Source organism: Porites lutea, chromosome 1, assembly GCF_958299795.1.
Source record: "Porites lutea chromosome 1, jaPorLute2.1, whole genome shotgun sequence".
In the NCBI taxonomy this organism is placed as follows: Eukaryota; Metazoa; Cnidaria; class Anthozoa; order Scleractinia; family Poritidae; genus Porites; species Porites lutea.
Window position 1 is genome coordinate 35131884 of NC_133201.1, and position 22082 is coordinate 35153965.

A 22082-nucleotide genomic window follows, 5' to 3' on the forward strand; every position below is an offset into this window, starting at 1 on the left:
AAAAGTGAATAGATAAACATAGCGAGGGGGTGCTGTGCTCCCCATTTCGCGCCACTCTCCACTGTCTGAACGCCTAAAACTAGTAACTTCTATCAGGGAGTTCAAGATACCACGCCAGCTTTAGCCTGTTACAAGGCGTTCACACCCCCTACCCCACCCCCTCGCTGCCTCCTCTTCCTGCTCACACCTCTTTGCGTCGTCCCCACAATTTGAACGCCTGAAACAGGCTACGACGGTGGAAAAGCCACCTAAAAATGACTTTGCATTCTTTGAAACTTCAGTGCCTTTCTTATTTCAATTCTCCTGGAGTTTAATTCCTATAACAACCAAATCCAATTTAGAAATTTAAAAATTCGTCGTCGTATATTCATGTTCTCCACAGAAACAAAACGGGAAACAAGGCAATTTCACGTCGAAGTCGAATAGTGACGTGAAAGAAACGTACCAAAAAAAAGTGAGACACGTTTTGCCTACGAAACCTTTTTTACGTTTTCGTTTCCGTCGCCGTCGTGACATCTCGTGTAGTTGAGTGAAGCCTGTATTAATATCTAAGGCAAAGTCATCTGCTAACAAAAGCAGGCAAGTTTTTCTTGATATTGAAAAAGCAAAATTGCAAACAAAATATGAACATTTAATTATATCAGCTTCCATTTAAATCTTTACATAGTAATTCTGACTGTGTTGTGTGAAGAAACAGAAAACAGAATTGAAGTGTATATTTAAAGTGGGACTCCCACATAAAATGCCCATTGTTTCGCTTAGAGGTGCTAATGGCACTAAATTTTTGGTTTCACTTTGGGATGTTGCCCAAATCTAACCATATCGGTTCTGGTTGTGTATATGTTGTGGTTAATTTTTTATCTCAGGTAATTTTTGTTTTTCTTTTGTTCTTGGGAATGATAATGTGTGCTCACGAAGTTGAAACAAAGGAAAAATAAATATTACCTGAGGAAAAAAATTAACTACAACATACAACCCAACGCCGCTCGTCTAGTCACTTTCTAGTGGGATGTTCCCCATTTCTCCCTTTAATCGAGGTATAGTGCTTATTTTCAGACCCGTCCTTTTTTCTGGGAGTCCTCCAGGAGGTATACATGCAAAATTGCATGTTCGTAGGTTTTTCAGATCACGTACGCTAAAATCATGTACTTTTATGCATATTTGCGGTTTATGTCACGGCAGACACGAAATACTGTTAAAATTCGAATACCTACGTTTCTGTTTCATTTTTTGCCTTCTCGCAAAGATAACAATAAGACAAGTAAAAAATGTGTCGCTTCGAGACTTCAAAACGCTTGAAGAAATAGTGTAGCAAGGCCAGTTTGTGCGAGTTGCGTGATATGCTGACGAGAGCTGACTAATTGTTTATATAAACCGTGGAAATAGACAAAGATCCTGGTATTGCTTGACTGAGCCCCATTCAAAAGAAATTGCGTGCGTGAATTCAGATTATAAAACTTCTGTCTGAAAATTTGTGTCAACTTTAAAATACAACGCACATGCTTCTTGTCACGTCCGTGTTCATAGGTACTGACGAAATTTATGCTAATGCAACAACTATACTCCTCGACAAACCTGTCCACATTGTCATGAATTCGCTTTTTTCTTTCGCAAAATGCGATTGAAACGGTAGCAAAATACTCCATACATGTACGCCACCACATCCTAAAGCACTGAGATATATTTAGAAAATAATTAATGAAGCAAGCTCCGTTTGTACTTTGTTTGAGTTCTTGACGTTCGATCAAGACCGAGAAGGGTCTTGTTTTTCAATGTAGATCCGCAATGCTTGTTCTTGACACGAAGCAGAAATCTTGCTTATAAATGCCCCAAATGTTGGCAATCTTTGCTGTTCTTTTGACTCTTTTACCTTTTCATTACTTTCCGTTTCAATGTTTACATAGCTTTTATTGTGGTCTCTTGCATTTCGGAGCCCTTGTACATATGCTGCGCTTATTGGAACTGCTGCCATTTTTTACCTGCTGAAAGTAAAAGAGAATTGAACAAATGAATGTAACAAATTCTTACAAAACTGTCAGCGACTTAGGAAATCAATGTAAAATTACCTGAAGCTTTGTGGAATTTCTCTGATCAAATTATCTTCTTCTTTGTCTGCCAGTGTAAATTCTAAATTCACTAAAGATCTTGTACGCGTACCGGACCGTACCAGTTCACATCAAAAACAAAGCGTTAGAAATCACGGCAAATCTCAGCCAATCCGAGGAAACAGGCCCCTGACACAGAGAGCAGAGCACTACCTCCATTCGCTTAACAGATCAGTATAGTCAAATTCGACAACGTTGAATTCTCTTTTCGTGGATTGACATCAACAAGAGGGTTGACAGTTTAAACGCTTGCGCACACAGTCGTCACGCAATGTTGACGTCACCCGCAGTGGTCTGTTCTTATCGGTGGGGGAAGGGTTACCTGGGGGAAGACTCAAATCGGACGGCTGCATGCATTGTGTAGTTGATTAAAGCCAAAGATGAGAATTTAAACACACCAACTTTAGACTTGGGATAGACAGATAGACTGGGATTTACTTACTCGCTTTGCATAATGATTAGTTGCTGAATTGCGCAACGACACTGCTTAATAAAACGTACCGTTTCCTCGTAACACGAGTGGGGATAGTTGTAAATTTGTAATAAATACTTTGTCATTGAAAGTCTAAAATGCAATCATGATTGCATTACCGCACTGCAACCCAGCTACACGCAAGAGTCTCAATCGGGTTAACCGTTAGCCGTCAAACGGTGTAAAATTAAACCGTCAGCCGTCGTAAAACGTAAATCTTGGAAAATGTAGATTTTATCAACCGTCAATACGTTTCCAGCTATTTCAAATCTCATTATTTCAGCTGATCTTTTACGAAAGCCGAGGAGGGTCTTCTGATTTACGACTTCCGACTTCCAACTTCCGTAACAATGAAAGGTGGTGATAGGCCTACACCACTTTTACCTTATGCTAAAATGCTGCTTGTTCGAAAAACGGTTTTTCGCCTTCTGCTGGGTAGATTATGCTCCAGAAGGTTCTGGTTAAGCCGCCTATTTCACATTGAGAGGTCATGGCACATATCAATTTACTGCTGTTTGTGGGCAGGATTTGCCCTCTGATGCGAGAGCATATTCTTTAAAGCATCTTATTACGGCCGAGTAAGGGCTCTAATTTTCTCCAAAGTGTCTTCTGGACCGGAATAACTATGTGACTGTTTTTAGTCCCTGAATATGCAATGCTGTATCACGCTGGACCCAGCTCGTTAGTTTTCTTTGCAGGATGTTAAATCATCACGGATAGTGTTTTACAGATCCAAAGGGATAAGAATGAAGTGCAGCTTAAAATGAAGCTGCAACAACTATGGGAAATGCATTGTGACTCAGTAGATTCCAGCTTAGTGTTTTTCCAAAGAAAATGTGAGTCTTTTGACTGGAGCGCGTATTTCCTTCCTTGGTTATAGGTTTTTAATAAGCTTAACAGTGTTTAGACTATTTTGTTATCACTGTTGCCACTTTGTGATCAGGCAAGACCATGGTTTCGGTTCCCCAAGCGAACCTCATCAGTTGCCTGATTGACTTTGTACTTAGTTGCTTTTACGAGCAACTTAAGGGACTGTTCGTTATTTATGCCTAAGGGGGGGTCGGTGATTTTCAAGCAATTCAGGCATATGAAAAATTTACCCCTCCCCGGAAGTGGGTATTTTAAAAAATTACCCCCCCCCCGTTTATGTGACAGGCCCAAAATGTAACCCCCTACCCCCACCCCCCTCCCCTCAGGACGCGACGTGCCTCCGATTGCGAAATTGCGTACAACACGTGTTCTGGCCGGTTGCCGATAAACCAAAATACATTGCAATTGATTTTTGCAAAGGCGAAGAATCTCTGAGTGCTCTGTGCTGTGTTAAAAATTACCCGTGTTCGATGATGATGCGCCTCTCTCCTGTTCTGAAGAATTTAATATAGCAGCATCAGGAACAACAGAAGGCTGCTGTTGTTGCTGCTGCCGTAAAATTGCGGCTGCAAGTTTGTCGTAGTCTATCTCCATATTCGCAAAAATGACTCCTATATGGCGTTGGCAAGCTGGACCAATCTCTAGTTTTGCTGTTTGAGGATTTCTATATACGCACTCTCAATACTGTATTACAACTACAACTGGCCCCGGCAAATGACACGTGGGTGGGTTTTGCTATTATTAAATATCAGATTGCATGTAAAGGGATTTAATAAGTTAATATATATTGGAACCTTTAAATAACCCTACTCCACGTCACGTTTTCTTGGCTTTTCAAACTATAAAGACCAGGCGCTTTGTATTAAAATAGAATTCTCGATACAGAGTTCAACTTTTTAAATATGTCTGCAAAATTGCTACACAAGTGTTGAAACAACAGTTTCTAAAAGCTTACCCCCCTCCCCTTATTTGTATTTTAAACCTCCCCCTTTTTCATTGATTTTGAAAATTTTACCCCCCCCCCCCCACTCTAAACACCGGCCCCCCCTTAGGTATAAATAACGAACAGTCCCTAAGTTGTTTTCTTTTGTGGCTAGAACGGTACAACCGTTCTTTCCACTGAGCCTTGACCTTGAGCATCAATACCCGCGTGGCGGATCGAGCGGCAATCGAGCCTGACAGAGGAGTCAAGTCGGAAGTGGGAAGTCGCAAGTTGGAAATCGGAAGTCGGAAGTGAGAAGTGGGAAGTGGGAATTGGGAGGTCAGAAGTCTAACCATGCAGCATTGAGTCTCAACGGTCAGAAATCCGGAATTCGAACTTTGTCAAGTCTGAAGTCTGAAGTTTGAAGTGTGAAGTCTTAAGTCTGAAGGCTGAAGTCGGAAGTCTGAAGTCGGAAGTCAGAAGTCGGAAGACCCTCCTCGGCTTTCGTAGATCTTTACATGTCTTCACGGACCTCTGGCTCCTGAAGGCTGAAGAACGCCTAAATTGGAAAAACCTGTTCCCTTGTTCTTAACAAGACCTTACACCTTACTTATATCGGAAAATATTTCGAGATTTTATGGGTGAATAGACAAGATAACCTCCAAAACACAGCCTGCAAGGCAAGCGTATTTTGCAGCGTGAGCGATGATACTATTTGGGGGACGAATGCTCTTCCGCCATCTTGGACGTTGAAACTAACAGAGAGTTGGGGCGAGTCTCTTTTTTTTGGCATCCAAGATGGCGACCGCGAGTTTTTCTTTAGTAAAACTGTGTGAATAAAATTGTCAGCAAATCTCTTAGTTTTAGTTCTATGTAGGTCTAAACTTCAGTTCTGTCCCCTAGTTTCTTTAAATAGTATGCCAGCCTGCCGCACACTTTTGGTAACAAAATATGAATCTTATTGGATTGGTTGTTAACTGTTTGGAAAAGTTGACTTCGTTACGTTAAAAAGTTGCATGTGATTGGCGCCCATGGAGTTAATACCAGGAAAAATTATGAGAGACTCAGAGCTAACTATTGTTCTTTTTTTGGTGTTGTTTTATCAACTTTATTGGTCTGAGTCTATCTAAATAAATAGTTACAGTAACGAAAAAAGAAGAGCAAACGGTAAGGCGCAAACGGGACCTGAAGTCCCATGCAGGGCACCTCCCAACTATACTTTAGTGCTCACTCTACTTCAACTTGTAGGTAGTTGGGTAACACAAAGTGAAAACTTGGTATTACTATAGGCATTATCTTATGAAACAGATTTGCCGTCGACCAGTCGAGTATTTGTTTACGTTTAACGCCTTTTTTATTTATCGGAGCTCTCCTCTCATTTTTCCCAAAAATCTTAAATGCGAATTGAAGATGGTTTAATTCCAAGTCCCATTATGGCTCTTGTTAATTCCCAAACCTCAGTTAGTCCATTTTGTTTAGAAATCTCCATCTTTGAAACATTTTAAAAGAAACTACCGGAAAGAAAAAAACTTAATTTTGTACATTATATTCATATTCGCTTTTATATATCTGACTGGATTTGCAACAACTTGGCTATAGAAATCTCCCTTATATACCTTCCGACGGAGTCTTGTAGTGGAGTATGGTTTTGTTGTTTATTATTATTATTATTATTATTATTATTTTTTTTTTTTTAGTTACTTTTTATTTATTTAATCGATACCGAATAGGCTGCAGTAGATAGACTTCGATGAGGTTCTCACTCGCTATTAACTCACCACCCACCCCAACCACCCCCCCAAAAAAGTTTCTCATAACTTTACATAATTCTCTCAGTATGTCAGTTTGGAATCAGAGCTCGAATTAGACTGAACTCGGCTCTGGTAGTGGGTTGTCTTAGAGTTTTTTTTGACTGCCTTGAGCAAAGTTTTCCGAAAGGCATCATTAAGCCTTAAACTGTGGTACTGTGGGTCGTGAACACAAGGGTCTCGTCAGTGTTGACAGGTCTCTAAATGCGGATCGTTAACAGTAAAATCGACTGTAGGCACTGTGAAGAATCATAAACATCTAACTGCCTTGTGTGAAGTCCCTAAAGTAATCCAGTGAATAAAAGAATTTGATTCTGATCTCAAGACTTTAAAACTAAATCATTCACAGTGTTGTTCCCACAGAGGAAAAGATTGGTTTATCCTCCCACGGTGACCCATATGGGATGGTTTCGCCGGAAAGAGTTACCTTTTTTAGGTTTCCGGGGTACCAAAAGGGTAGGGATTTCACGAGTTCAAGTGCATGACAGGGTATGGAAATCTGGCATTTGAGAATGGACCTTCAATTAAACTATTTTCAACGCAACACCCTTTCGCTGTTCTTCCATAATATCACTGATTATAAAATAACTAAGATAGTACGCGCCCTCTGATTGGCCGAGAGGAGTGTTTTCATGAGAGTATGTAAACATGGTTGTGGCGTCAAGTTGTTTGGCTTTTCGCGCGTTAATCACGCAAGCACAAATTGAAAAAGTTTTCGAGTTCAAAACTCGACAAGTTTACTTTATTTACCCATTCCTTCGTCGGCTGAAACATGGAAAATGGTTACAAAGAAGGTGAGTCAATTTTTCTGCACTTAAGCTAACATTTAAAGCGAAAAAAATCCGTATTTTGCAAAGCATCTTTTTTAAAACAAGAACTGATTACGCGTGCAAGACTTCGTGGACAAGATTTTGTGACTGGTAAGAATTTCTCTTTTAATCAGTGCCATACAAAGAGTTTTGCGTTTTTTTCTCGGGAAAGTTATTTTATAAAAGCAATAGAAAACCTTTTTCCTGTGTTTGCATGGCCTGACATAAACACTCGAGGCATTGGGAGAATTCTCGACAGTTATGCAAACCCGAGACGAAGTCGAGGGTTTGCATGACTGTCTCGAATTCTCCCAACCCCTATCGTGTTTATATCAGGCTAAGCAAACACGGGAAACGTTTTCTGTTGCTTAATTAGTTAACCTTGGAAAACAGATGCACTGTTCTGAGTGTGTATGTAAATGTGTATCATTTTTTAGCTGGAAAGTACACGAAAGAGGTACCTGCTAGGTTATATGAAAAGGAAATGGGTTGGATGAGAAGCAAAAATTTTGTACAACCCCTCCCCCTGTCCTCCACTCGGCTGGTCTTTGGGAGCGTTGGGAAATCGAAGAACACGTACACAAAGATAACAACCTTACTTCTTCATTTACATCATTTAATCTTATATTCGAGAAATTTTATAATAATAAAAAAATGATATTCTCAAGGCCTAGTGATACTCTTTAACTTATTCACTCATCTAAGCTCCATGGCGGTCAAACGATAACCAAAGCGATATAGATCACTTTTTGAAATTACAGATTGCCTTGAAAAGTTCGCATTTCCCCGTTTTCAAACGTTTCAAACGGTTTTGAAAAATTCTTCACTGCATAACCAGACAGACAGGTATTTATCTTGATCAGTGGAAATGAAAACTTTAAGATTGAGCTGACATTGGCTTGGACTCGTTCTTCACTGTACAACCAGATAGACAGGTATTTATCTTGATTAGCGGAAATGAAAACTTTAGGATTGAGTTGACATGTTTAGGCTCGTTCGACCACGATAATTTTTACAACAACGATAAAATCAATCACTCCGGTTGCTACCAGCTTTCTGTTGACTTAACTGTTAGTATTGAAGGGATTAATCTCATATTAAACTGCTGGTACCCTGTGGTATGTCACATATGAATAAAATATGATTATGAGTTCTAGGGTAAATTACCACTGTTTCTCATACGAGAGAAACCCCGCTCCACCCTTCTACAAAACCTTAGTAGAGAACTATCAGCAGAAAAACTCAAAGGCAACGTTAATAAGCTTAAATACAGTAACTAAATTAAACTATGACACGGCCTATTCTATTTTATTGAGCGATACACATAAGTTGCTTTTGGATTGCTTAAGTTATAAATCGTACGTAGAACTAAGGCGAGTGACAGTGACTAGCTTTTCGTGAGTTCTACTTCCTCGGGTCGGTTTAATTTGCCAGCAGAGTTCAAAAAGCTTTTATCGAAAATTATACTATTTGGCTTTTGTTTTTAAGTAATCTTAGTTTAGATATTTTTCTTTCATACAGGGACCTCACTCAAGACTAATTTTTACGATGGAGGTGTCCTGTTAAAAATGTCCCTGTTATCGTTATTATAAACCGTTGTAAAAAAAAAAGAGAGTTTGAACCAGCCAGAACGCGTGTAGCATTACAGTTATAAACAAAACTTTATAGCCTGTTTTTATTATATACCTAGAACTTCCTTCCAACACCACACGCTTTAACTGGCTACTTCGAGATCTCATAAAGAAAGATCATCATCGCAAGACCCAGACATAGAAGGTAACAGTGTATGCGGGTTACCAACTAAAGATGACCGTCGACCACCTAAAATTCAATGTCTGTCTTGGGACAATCACAGTGTCAGGGCCCATTTAAATGGAGCCCCAATATGATGGTACAGATTCTATGCAACGCGTTAACGAGATTCCTGCCAACGTCTTTTCGGACGATATTGGATGATTTGAAATAACGTTTAAATGATTTTCAACTTTTGATACCTTTCAAAATGGCTCCTTTATCCGTCCGACGATGTCGTAAGATGTTAGATACTTTTCAGGGGGCCATAAATGGCGCACCTTTTGCAAGAAGCGTACAAAAGTTGATGGAAGGCTAACGCATGTTGATATTAAAAAATATATACCAAAAAACTACACTTGAGTTATTTCACGAGTTAAAATTGGTTTAACTGATAAGATAAATCCATACTTAACATTTAATTCATCTAATTGACGAATAAAATTCAATGACTTATATATTCATTTACTCTATAATGAAACGAATTCACGACGCCTTTTTTCAATAAGAAAATTAGAAACAAATTTGTAAGGAGATTAAGATAAGATGATGACGACAACAGAGAAAAAAAAACTCAACTTCTTTTTAATCGTTTTAGAATCGTTCCAATTTATTCAAGCAGTGCCTTCTTCGTTGGTGGGGTTTTGAGGAAAAAAACTTGAAGATATTAAAGAGAAAGCAAAATTAACCGCCACGTCTTTGATTGTTTGCAGACAGCGGCAGACAAATTACCTTAAAAAAACGTAGTTCTAGAAAGGCTTTATTTTTCTGCCGTTCTCTCTTTCGTTGCTATCGCGCCATTTTAATCTCCTTTCTTTAGGCACAAACCATTTGTTAAAAACTAAAATAATACATTTTACTTGGCTGCCACATTCCTGAAAGAAAATAAAGAAAACGTTTACTAAGTAATTTTTAATAGACGAGTAGAGGTGCCATATTAACTTAAAATATTAACTTAAAAACAAGAGGTGAATCCGAGTGGTTTATGAACTGGGGAAATGCCCGTTAACCTATGAGGTTATTGAAGGAAAAAAAATAATTTTTGGTTGCACAGGCTACCAGGTTATTGATTTCGACCATGAGAAACAAAACCTCAAGCGCCGATGTCTACAATAAGTAGTTTTCGTATCTATTGTCTCTAATCATCAAAAATTTTAGTTTTCATTCAAATCTTGAGATCAAGGTTTGTAAATTGAATATTTTAAGCAGGAGAGAATCTACTTTATCTTTAAGTGGTATCCTCACCTTCACTAAGCAAAACTCAATGTCACGTCATCGCCCATCACCACGAACGGGGCCCAGAATCTCGGGGCACTGTAGTCGTTCGTCTCACGTATCTTCGCCGTGGCGTTATTGAGGGCCTGGCTTGCACTTTGCCCATCTACCAGGTTTTCGTAGAACCGCGTCATTAACTGCACGGTGACAGTGTCGTTAATAGGCCACAGTGACCCAATAACACAACGTGCACCGGCTGCTAAAAAGGCGTGTGCGATACCAAGCACGCATTGGTCGTTTGTTCTCATCCCTCTTGCACTGTTGCTGTAGCTCAAGACGACAAGCTTCGCTTGCAATCGTACTCTCAGCACATCTTCTGTCGACAAAAGAAAGGTCTGCAAAAACGGTTTGAATTTTGCAGGATTTGGGGTCAAGAAAATTTCACCGTTTCCTTTACGGCTGTGAGTAGCAAAGTGTACCAAGGATGCAGACTGAAGCCTGCTCAACACTCGATCTTTGGTGGCGTTCTTTCCAGTGAGCGGTTCGACGTTCAGGAGCCTTCCAATGGCGTTAACTTCTTTCTCAGCACCTGCAAGCTGGTTAAAACTTCTGTCTTTGAAGTATAGGTTTTTTACTGATGGGTCACCAACAAGCAGTATACTAGACAGTCCACGGTCCCCTTCTGGATATGCCGGCCGCCTCAAGCTGGTCAGTGATGGAGCCAGTCGAACCCTCAGTGTTTTAGACAAATATCTGGAATGTTGGTCTTCAAGGACAGCATAAGGAATCAAGAGAGATAAACGATCGCCAACAATGACAACCTCCTCTCCCTCTATCAAATGTGAAATCGGAGCAATGACCGCGTCATACAATGCCTTTAGAGCATCTTGGGGGACTTGTTTCCATTTGAGATCTATAGAGTATAACTGTTCGAAGTCTTCGTCTTCTTCAGGCCCATCCATGGAGCGGTCCTCGATAGGTGGCTTTTTAGTGAAAGCAAGCTGCTCGTATGCTCTATCGGTCAGATATAACAGGGTCTGACTAAGCTTCTTTTGTAAAAACAAACATTGCTGGCCCTTCCGGAGTACCCAGAAATTCAGAGATTCGGCGGCTTCTGTGAGATATATTGTAGTAGTTGAAGTGCGGGTAAACAACCTAGAGATTCCTTCGATGTGCTTTTCTTCCGGTAATCGAATTAAATCCAGACAATATCGTCCTGCCATGTGCTTCGTCAGGGCTTGAGTTCGTTCCCTGTCGGCTGTTAACAACGTCTCCATGGTCTTGCCTTGTCGTAGATAAAACCTCCACAGGAATCTATCAGCTTTATTGTATTTAGCCTGAATGTCGTCGTCCCATTCGTCGTCCAGTCGAATAGCATCCTTTATCTTCTCGAACAATTTTGGAGTGGATTTTAAGTACTCCTCTCCCTTGGTGAAATCGCGGGATGAGTAGAAATCAATCCCAAGGTTCATCAATATCAGTTCTTCTAAATGCTTGTTTCCAATCTCTCTTGCAACTCTAAGAGCATTCTTGTGGGCGTCGATTGCCTTTTTGAAATCACCAAGAAGGACATAGGCGACACCAAGGTTGTTATACTCTCTTGCTACGGAATCTCTGTTTCCAATCCCTTTGGCGGCAACGAGAGCTTGCTGATGGAACATGACTGCCTTTCGAAATAGGCCTAGGGCGCGATAGGCGAGACCAAGGTTTTCAAGCGCTCTTCTTTGCACGCGTTTGTCTTCAGTCTCTTTTGCAATTTTAAGAGCTTGCTGATGGAACTCGATCCCTTTTTGGAAATTACCGAGAAAGCGGTACAGACTGCCAAGGTGGTCATACGCACTTCCTTTAGATCCATCCCCGTCACCTGCTTCTTTAGCTTCACTCAATTCCAACTCGGACAGCAAGTTGTTTAAATCCTATCCGACAGGAAAAACAATTGGTACCATTAATACGCAATTGAACGCAGCAAAAGACAATTCGATACGGCTATTCGATGGTTATGGATTTTAGGCTACTACCAGTCAACAGTTTTTTCGAAAAGGGCGTCCATCTTAGCGAGTTTATTGAATGGCAAGCGGGTTTCGTGAACACGGTCGCTGAAGAGAGGTGGTTGTTTACTAGAGGTTCCAACTATACGAACTTAGAATTTACAGGGAATATGTTAGTGGATGAATTGTTGGTTGCTTATGGGAGGTGATCGTATTTGGAGTTTAAACTGTATAAAGGTTTCCTGAATCTTGCCGGGGAGATTTGTAAAGAGCTCTTCGAAAACTCATTAATATTCAGTAGGCACATTGTCTAACTGAATTCACGAATTCAATCAATAATAAAACCTGGATTGAATGGCTGAAACAATGGAATGCTAATTAGGATGAACATTTTATATAGAGTAACAATTTGTATGCATGAACTTTAATGTAAATCGGTCCTGCTATAATTTGCAAATTAAGGAAAGGAAAACAAAGTAAGAAAATATATCCTGAAGACGAACAAAAAAAACAACAACAGCAACAAATAACCGTCGACCGGTCAGAACTTATTCTAGAACGAGGTGCAAAGTATTATTACTGACCATTATGTCGTGTTGCAGTTGAAAGAGTTTAGTTCAGTATCTTGAAAAGAAAATTTCAAAACTGCTCTTACCACAATTATCAAAAACTGAATCATTGGATAATGCAATTCTAGAGTTCTGACTGGCTTAGCCATGAAGGTATATAAGCCATTATAGCATGCTCTCCAAATACGGTAACTGTACGCGTCTGCCCAAAATTGAAAAAAAGCTGGAAATCGGTTGTTGGAAGTCGGGTCGAATTCTCGATACTTTGTGAGCGTTTTGAATAAAACAATTATTCCACTCGTGGTTGTTAGATATGAGATGATTATAGCCAACGAGGCGCGCAGCGCCTCGTCTTATATCCAACGCGCACTGGTGGAATAATTGTTAAATAGCAGGACCAATCTAGGCGGGTAGAGCAAAACACTTAAATTAAATATACTGAAAGGCGACACTCTCCTAGAGTAATTTTCCCTCATGAGCGTTTATTAACCGTGAAAATTTCTGACATCTGGATAGCCTTATCATGTAGGCAAGAAGACGCTTAAAACTGTGTACTTTACAGCTGCACGATGTATTCGAAAACTTTGTTTGATCATAACATTTTTATATTTGGCTGCTTTTTCCCTGCATTTTTCAATGAACAATAAATTGTTTGGCAATCCTATTTAAATGAATACTCTGAGGACGTTTTTGAAGCTATTCAAAACACGCACAGCACGTGTTTTATCCCTTGTTATAGCGAAATTCGTTGTATCGCGCTGTGGGTTTAGCAATATTTTGGGTTTTCCTGTTCTATCAGTCATCTTAGCGGACCTCTTAGGAAACACCTATATACTTGCACGAGTTCAAAAGATCATGGTTTGTGATTCGTGATTGGTGGATTTCGATCCGTTTTGTTTGTTTCGTGTTTCAAGGTTCGTTGCTTTGTGATCGTCCTGTTTAGGGCAATAATCGACTAGTTAAGTTTGCTTTGCAGATTTTTATGATCTTTCTCATTCTTGTCACTTGAAAGAATAAAGCAACGTCCGCCTCCTTCCTTCGACAAACAATCCACATCACCATCGCGATTTCCTTCGCTATTCTTGAGCAGTCAAGAGTCATTCTCAGCCAAACTGGGCGAGCGCGTTACATTGTGATTTGCATTAACCCCGCCTTCACTAAATGATTGACGGAACAGAAAAACCCAAAATCCCTTCGAAGTCTGCAAAACGCGCAACGCGATACAACGCTGTAAATATTCAGGCACTCGAATTTTTATGGTGATAAAACACTGCTGTTCGTGTTATAACTAACATTACTTAATTTCGAATTAACATAATGCATTGAATATTTATTACGTTAACTAATAAGTGGGTTCAACTTATGAATAACCAGCCTGCATGGTTACCAGAGCCCGAGGTTTCTAAAATTCCCTGACCAACTGAATTAACATTTTTAGAAAATTATTGTTGAAAACGGAGGAAACCCACCTCTCACAGTCATCCTTTAAACCAAATTAATTTATGCTTTAAGCAAGTCACAAACAGTTTATATGAATTGAGAATTCCTTAGTATAAAGTGGCAAACAGGATTGATTTTCTCAAAAACTAACTATCAGCTTATTGTTCAATTTTTCCGAAAAATATTCTACCAATGTAACAAAATTCATGTCCGTAACATGAAACAAAGAATTTTTAACGTGAGAAAACAATAACAGTGAGGGAAAGGAATTACGTAGTTTTAAAACTCCACTCTTTCTGACTTCTTATAAAGACTTAAATTTTCCCTGACTTGAAGCGCAATTTCCTGACTTTTCCCTGACCTTGAAGAATTTTTTCCCCGACCATTTTCTGACCAGTGGCAACCATGCTAGAGGTTTTCGATTGTTTAAAGAAAAAAAAAAGAGCTGAATACCTCGTTGCCTGTGGCTGTAGTTCCTGGCACGTTGTTTTCCCCTTCTGCGAATTCTGCCACCAATTTACCAAGTTCTAGCAACTTTGCGTTCTCCTTGTCAATCTTTTGAAACTGTTAAGGTGTAAATTTAGTTTGAAATTGTAATTAAGACGTTTTTCGTCTGGCAGGGGTATTTTGCTGAACGCCAAATGACTCTGAAGTATAGTGATTAAGGTAAGGAATCTGGGTGAATCAAGTTTCAGATCAATTTTCCTAGTATAATGACCCTAAATGGAACCTGAGTCACTCAGTTTCGTAACCCTGATCATTAAACTCAGAGTCATTTGGCTTTCGGAGTCCAGCAAAATACCCCTGCCACTTTTCATGGTGGTTCTTTATGATAGGGTTTGTCTTTTATTAGTCTCAAGATACGTCGATCTGTTATTTGATCGGTTTTAACCTCCTTAAGTTTGTCTTCTTCAGGGCCTGGTGCCGACCAGTGGCCGGTTGCAGTTGCGTTCAAATAAAGAACTTTACTGGGCTGAAAAACTGAGGTCTGCTGTTACGTTTTCATTGCAACGCCATAAAAAAAAAATCGTTGAACAGGCAATTTCCAGAATCTGGGAAATGAAAGAAGGTAAATATACAAAGATCCTCGCCGAAATTCTGTCCGGTAAAATTTTTCATACGTGAAATATCCGGAGAAATGTTTTACCTAAATTTAATAAGGTTTTTTTGGAGTCGCCATGTTGGTGCCACTAAGAGGGTCACCAACAAGGCGGCCGAAAACCGACAGAAACATCAGTTACCGAGTTTTGCTACGAAAGAGTGAATTCAATTAAGTGAAAGTTTGTAAAACTTCATGAAACTAAAACTTAGGAGGATTGTCTTGGTGATCTTATGTGAAAACCGAGAACTAGAAAAAAGCTTTGTATGGGTGGGCACTAATATGTCGACCAAAAACCAACAGAAACATCTGTCACTGAGTTTTACGTGAATTCATCTCTCGAGGAACTCAATAACATTGTAGTAATACTTTTTCTGGTACAATGACTTGAATAAGCGTGAAAATTCAGGCATATTCTATCAAAAAACGAGGAAAACTTTCGAAGAGAAAATTTGAACGAATATTAGTTTTGAGAGGCTCTAATACTTCACAAAAACAGAAACTCGGAGGGATTGATAGTTTCTTTAGTTTAAAGTTTGATGACTTCACATGAAAACCAGCAGCGACGGAGTCGACAAACCAAACAACCTACCACTATTTCGTATGTATCTCTACTTGTAACTTCACAAATTGTCATTACAATAACAATTGCCAAACTTAAAGACCGTGTAACTAACAAAGAATAAAAAGTTGTTAAACGAATCCGAAGCGTCTAACGCCAAACAATGATTGTTGAATAGTGATGACAGGGGAAAATGTTAACACGACACAGAACAAAAACTTAACTGGGGTAATATAAGCAAAATACTAACACTTGTCTACTGAATATCGAGAGATAAGTACAAATTCAAAGATTAAAATCTTAAATTATTTCTTACTAAGCGTTTATAGAAAAGATATAGAGGTACGTTATCAAATAATTGAAGGAAAAATTCACTGAAAGCTTCTCATCACTATAGTTTCATCTGTGTTAAAGGAATTCTTGTGAGTCATGATTTTATTGTGAAGTGTGTTCAAGAAAGAGTGGGGCAATGTCTACGCACTTTAGTTGTGCAACCTAAAACAAAAGAGTTATGCCCATAGTAAATAAATAAAACGAATTATCTTGGAACCACACAGATGAAACACAAAAGGATACTTCTATTCCTGCATTGCACCACGCAATCGCTTGTTCAAACTGGCATAACTTAGCAGAGGCACTCGCTCCTGAAATTGTGTTAACATAAATTCAACTTAATAAAATTGTAAAAAAGCCCTGACTTCCGTATATAATTCACTGAGACTCAAGAGAAGAATTCAGGTAGAACTTGATAGTTGATTCAAACGTCGAAGGAAATTCGTTCGGGTAAAATCAGAAGATCCAAGATAAAAAAACATGACCACTGATGATGGCTGATGGCGAATACATTACAAGAATTATCCATGAATTATAAAGAAGTCAAGCACGCCTTTTGAAACAAAACTCCTCATTTATCCTACACAACTCCAACCCGACAGAGTATATCTAGTGCTATTTATTGTAAAATGAGTTTGGTGCGACATAAGTACGACGTTTGGTCCGGGCCTTACAAGATACAAGATTATTTCTTTGCATTCATACGATGTAATTGCTTCTTTTTCTCATTCGTTAAGGATTTACTTTACCTTTGCTGTTCCTAAATTAGCGTTGAACACTTGCGGTCTAAAATGAGGTTATGAAACCTTTTAAGTCCCCTTTCCCCCTAACAATATTCTCCGTCAAAGCTCTTGAAATATGTATTCTTTCCGCTTTGAGTCTACTTGTCATTGGCCTTATTTTTGATGTACTTTTTTGATAAATAATGGTCTATTTTATTCTCGTAAGTGATTTTCGTTCTCGGTTTTGCTTAGCTGGCTTATTCGAAAATAGTCTCCTAAAAGTTTGGATAAGCTTCACAAACACTTTCGTCTGTTCTTTTGAAACAAGAATATAACTTTTAATTTTTTCTATCTTCTATCCAATTAAATGCCGTAGTTTTCGGTTTCACTGGTTTTCATTGCGTTTTTGTTTTCCGGTTTTCAACACAAGACCCAATATTCCCCTCATCGCTAGGGCATAAATTACCTGCCAATATTGCTGACAGTGACAATGGTCGTTTGTCAATGGCCATCTTTGCATCGTTCAGTGCGTCGATGAAATTTCCTGTGAAAAAATCAAGGATGCCAAAAGTCAGCCATAACTTAAACCAACGAGATAGGTAAGAAAAGGCCATTGCAAATACAAATTGGCAAAGCAGGCAACCAAGACAAAAGTGATCAAAGAGTCAGTAAATACCAACGAAACTCACTAAAACAACCTTTTGGCGACTGTGTCATGGCAGTATAGTTTTACCAATTACTCTCCATGAAACTGAACGATTGTAAAAAAATACATTTCTTCTATAAGTTACGAAAAACCTTGTTTCGCCAGCATAAATCTAAAGGCCTGGCCTGGACATATTACACTCAATTTCAGCCTAACATTTTTCAGAAGTAACACCCCGTGACTTATTGTGTATTTCCTGTGTTATTTATCCCCTCAGCTTTTAGCAGTTAGTTATCTTTCACATGATTTGTTGGTCTATTCCTGAATCTTGAATTTGGGTCCTATATTGCGTGACAGAGTAATTTCCATCTTATTTCTCCAATAGAATTGCTGCACAATCAAACGTAATTATCATCAGAATAAAGAAAATGATCACGAGGTCCTGATGGTAAAGTTCTCCTCATTAGTACTCGATCAAATGAACGAGGAACAGAATGAAGAATGTACATACTGATTCAAGGTTTCGACGTTGGAGAAACAAGTCACTGAGCGCATCAAAAGGAATCTTATGGAGTATATGATCAATCAGATAAAAGATTAGGGCACGCGAGAAAGCCATAAAAACACAAGCTAATTATTACGCTGCCTGTGGCAAAGACCGATCTAAAAATGAGTGGCCTCTTCTATGCAGCAAAAAGGGTAGGTCATTTTAAAAAATTCTTACAAACAGAGTTATAGCTATACGATTTTCATGTATTCACAACTTCAAACAGAGTTATACCGAAAACAATATTCTGGCGTGAAGGTAATAGTCCTACATTTAATTTGACTTTTGAGGGGAGGGGGTGGTCATTTCAGGTAGAAACAAGAAAAAATGGACAGCATCAGTTCCACCAATGTGAACATAAATATAAAAAAACAAGTTACCCTTTTGAAAAGGGAAAATATAGGTATCATTTAAACTGGGAGATTTCCACAAATGCACTTCTTCCCAAAAAATATAACATAACAGTGCCCGAAAATTAATTCAACTTTTGGTGTTTTGAAATACTGTTATATAGCAGTTTCTTGAAACTCGTAAAGCAAATTAACTTTATCTTTGTTTGATATTTCATTTAAAGCTCTTTTAACTATCCTGTTCGACGGAGCAGCAGCCCAATCTATCCCAATTATTGGGATCTTGTTAACGTTAGTGCGTACGGCTTGAGTTTGTCACATTTAATTGGCTCTTTCTGAGTAACACAACGACATTCCAAAAATATTTCTGGTGTTCACAGTTTAATGACCTTCACAGTAAAGAAGGATGATTTTGTAAAGAACACAACACTCGAAGATGAAAAGCAACACTCTTTTGGTAAAATAACAAAAGCCTTACCTAGATTAAAGTTTGCAGCTGCTCGGTTGGTGTACAGTTGAGCCTGGAGGCCGGCATCTCTGCATCTCTCCTTAATTCCCTCAGTATAAAAGTGGATGGCATTTTTGTAATCTTTGTTACTAAATGCTTCATTACCTTTCTTACTGTGGGACTCTGCGGCGGCTAAAAATTAACCAAATCGAAAATAATTAGAACTCTTACATATTCATTCAGGGTCTTAATAGGCCATTTTACAGTTGTCTCAATGATCTGGCTATTTAATAGGAACGAGGCTGGAGGGAATCTTGTATTATTACCAACGTTCTTGTTTTTCACATGTAAATCATGATCACAGGCTTGTTAGCAAGAGAATAACACGATTTGCCCATGAAGAACAGGACCAACACTGAGGGTTAAATGAGAAAATGAGCGCAAATCCACCATTCGTTTCAGTGTAGTACTTGCTAAAGGACAAAACCTTAGCAATTCAATAATCGCGTTATTGTTCTGTTTTACTTCATTGTCTATATCACTTTGGCATAGTACCTCCAACATTCTCAAAAACTAGAATTTTACAGATCTTTTAAAAGGATCATACCGCTCCTAATTACCTAGACTTAACGAGAGGAACTAATGATAGAACCTGGTAGATACATTCCCTACTAGCGTTAATGGGTATTGCCCTGTTTGTGTATGTAAGCCCAGTTAATTAGTTTACTTTCTTTTTGGTCGTTTTAGATACTCTTTGCCCGATTAGGATAAGTTTACACTTGAATCAAGACTCTGATTGCAGCTGTTACCCAGTTACCCATAACGGACTGATGAACTCATATAATTGCTTTATCAATAAACAATTCATGAAATATATTTTAGTTTACTTTGATTTTCCAAACGAATTGTTACAGTATAAAGTGTCTTAATTGTCCTGTAATAAAGTATTAGTTTTTTTTTCTCTTAAAATCGCTTTGGCAATACTGTATGCACTTGTATGGTCATGCAAATAATTAACGATTATTGGACGAGATTTTGACCAAAATATCGTGTTTTGTCTGTGGCGAGCAGATCAATTATTTGCTGAAGCCGCGATAACCGAGTGCAATAATTGTTTTATCATTCGATCACCGAGTTTGTTTTTTTAATGAATATCCTAGGGAAGCGAAGCGATCTGCCATTTTTCACGCAAGAGCAATCGCAAGAAGGAGAAAAGCACGGTTTCCTTTACGCATGAGCAGAATATCATTTGCAGCCAAACACTGTTGGACGGCATTGCACATGAGCAGACCATTATTTGTAGGCAGTTATTAGTAGGTCACGTGGTGGGCTCTCGGCCAATGAAAAGAAAGAAAAATTTGCTTCAAATGATAAAGCTTGTTGTTGTTGTTACTACTTCAGCATATTCTACTTCAATTGTAAATATCCTTACCTTTCAAAGCCTTATCTTCTTCGCTCTCAGTTTTTACATTGGTTCCAATCTGGGGAAGAAGTATGGTTGATATGTGTTAATTACTTCTATCCTCATGCAGCAGTCAAGCTAGAGTAAACTGCGATTCAGGTTATTACAGTAGAGCTTGTATACACGCGTAATATTAAGATATGATCCTAATTTTTGTCATCTAATTAAAAAGGTGCTTAATATCCGTTATTTCCTTTTTATAATTAAAAGAAGAGTGAAGTCTGAATTACCAGGAAACATACGGTCAATATAAGGTTCAATTCTACTCTATAAAGGTAGACAACAATCAAGATATTAACAATCAGTGGTTTATAATTCTAATGCACTTTAGAGTTTATAGCTGCAACTTTTAATCCTAGACTCAACGCTTCTTGGAATAATGAACAATATACAGAATAGTTTTTAGACTGCGGGCAGTTTCAACATTGGCGGCCTGTCATAGCAGCCCGTTAAGTCTTACCTTTGACTAAATATTGTTAAACAATACAACTTTTCCTATCATGTTGTAACTATTACCTTGTGAACCACCGCAATGGAAGAACAAGACGTCATGATTAATTCGCCTATGTAGAAACCGAAATACCGCGTAAATTAATTTTGTTACCAACAAAGATATTCGCACTATGTTCAATGATTATAAATAGTTTGTTGATGACCCACTTCACAAAGAAAACGTTTGTAACGAGGGGTGGGTAATTCTTGTCGTGCACCCTCCCCCACTGCAAAATATAAGTTCATGAAGATACAATATGTTGATGATACGACATTATGGTATGTAATGTCAAGAAATTGAGGCTGGGATGGAGAGCGTTTAGGACAATGTTTTAAAGATATTAAAGAGTAGAAGCAGTGGGCGCTTCGATCTTCGATTTCAAGAGCTTCATTTTCCACATTACAGAGGTACAATAATTCGCTAGCATACAAACCTAACTGAAGAAGAGCTTTAGTACATTTCACCAATCAACTTCAAAGGTAAAAGGAACTAGCATTCAATATAGTCTTAACGAAACATCAGCCATCGAGGACTGCAAAATTTCCGCATGGCTAAAACGCAAATAAGCTATACATCCTTTGCAGAATGTCAATTTGAAAGAATACACCTGATGTAAATATTAATGTAAAAAAAATGAAACTCGGCAACCAAACCAACTTAAAACGGTAAAATGAAATGGATACCCAAATTAGAAGCACAGTTTCAATAAGGCTTTTATAGTTCTTCATTTCCACAACCCAGCTTTTAATTTACTTGATAGTCGCAGTTACAATGAGCATAGCCGCTCGAAGGACTTTCTTTCTCAGATCAAATGTGTTTGGTTGTTGTTTTTTCTCTTTTTTTCTGAAATTCATTCCGAGGTATCCTTTTTGGCAAACCGCTTTGAATGTTTCTGTTTTTTATTCCATTCTTATCCCTGGTTCTCTCCTTTAACATAATTTTAAGGCAGTTTTTCGTCTTATTTTCTTGTCGTTGTTGACGCGAAATTGGACGGATAAATGTTTCGGATATATTGAAGACAATTTTCCATCGATAGAATAATTTTACAACCAAGATGGAATCACCCGTTTAGATTACGCTTACACGGTGCCGAACGAAATGCTAACCGCTCGAAAGAAAAAAAGACTAGAAGATGTTGTTCAGTAGATCAACCTGTACGAAACTTATCCTGTTTACAAGAAATGTCTCGCTGGACATGAGAAAAACGATGACTGAATAAGCAATCTAGACAGAATAGATAGTTAAGCCTACCTGATTTCTTGAAAATCTCTTATTCGTCTACTTTAGACCTGTTTCCCTGTGCCACACCTTGATGTGATGATTTGCAAGGGGTGTTTACCAAATATATATAGCGTGTGGATAATCACGTGGTCATAGGCACATGACGCAAACTGAAAGACATTTTATTAAGCGTTACCGGGACACTGGCTA

At 38.6% G+C, this 22082-nt stretch overlaps 1 protein-coding gene and 1 long non-coding RNA gene across 2 annotated transcripts; both read right to left on the reverse strand.

The window, feature by feature from the left end:
* Nucleotides 1-610: 610 nt before the first annotated feature.
* Nucleotides 611-2385, reverse strand: LOC140949049 (uncharacterized). The gene is made up of 2 exons (XR_012167093.1): nt 2067-2385; nt 611-1979 (listed from the first exon to the last, which is right to left on the reverse strand). It is a non-coding gene; the product is annotated as an uncharacterized lncRNA (long non-coding RNA).
* Nucleotides 2386-7585: 5200 nt separating this feature from the next.
* Nucleotides 7586-21987, reverse strand: LOC140949054 (uncharacterized). Its single transcript, XM_073398304.1, has 9 exons — nt 21903-21987; nt 20675-20721; nt 20129-20177; nt 18727-18888; nt 17172-17249; nt 16227-16294; nt 14443-14544; nt 10023-11908; nt 7586-9652 (listed from the first exon to the last, which is right to left on the reverse strand). The coding sequence occupies exons 2-8, from the start codon at nt 20708-20710 to the stop codon at nt 10028-10030; spliced, it is 2376 nt and encodes a 791-aa protein (XP_073254405.1). The 5' UTR covers nt 20711-20721; nt 21903-21987; the 3' UTR covers nt 7586-9652; nt 10023-10027.
* Nucleotides 21988-22082: the final 95 nt, after the last annotated feature.

Bases quoted from the DNA above. Each gene is read 5' to 3' on its own strand.
- LOC140949054 (XM_073398304.1), bottom strand. From the start codon at position 20,710: ATGACGTCTTGTTCTTCCATTGCGGTGGTTCACAAG. The intron at 17,250-18,726 runs GTAAGGCTTTTG...ATTTTTTCACAG, and splicing joins AGCTGCAAACTTTAATCTAG to GAAATTTCATCGACGCACTG. The intron at 14,545-16,226 runs GTATCCTTTTGT...CAGTTTCAAAAG, and splicing joins GGTGCAATGCAGGAATAGAA to ATTGACAAGGAGAACGCAAA.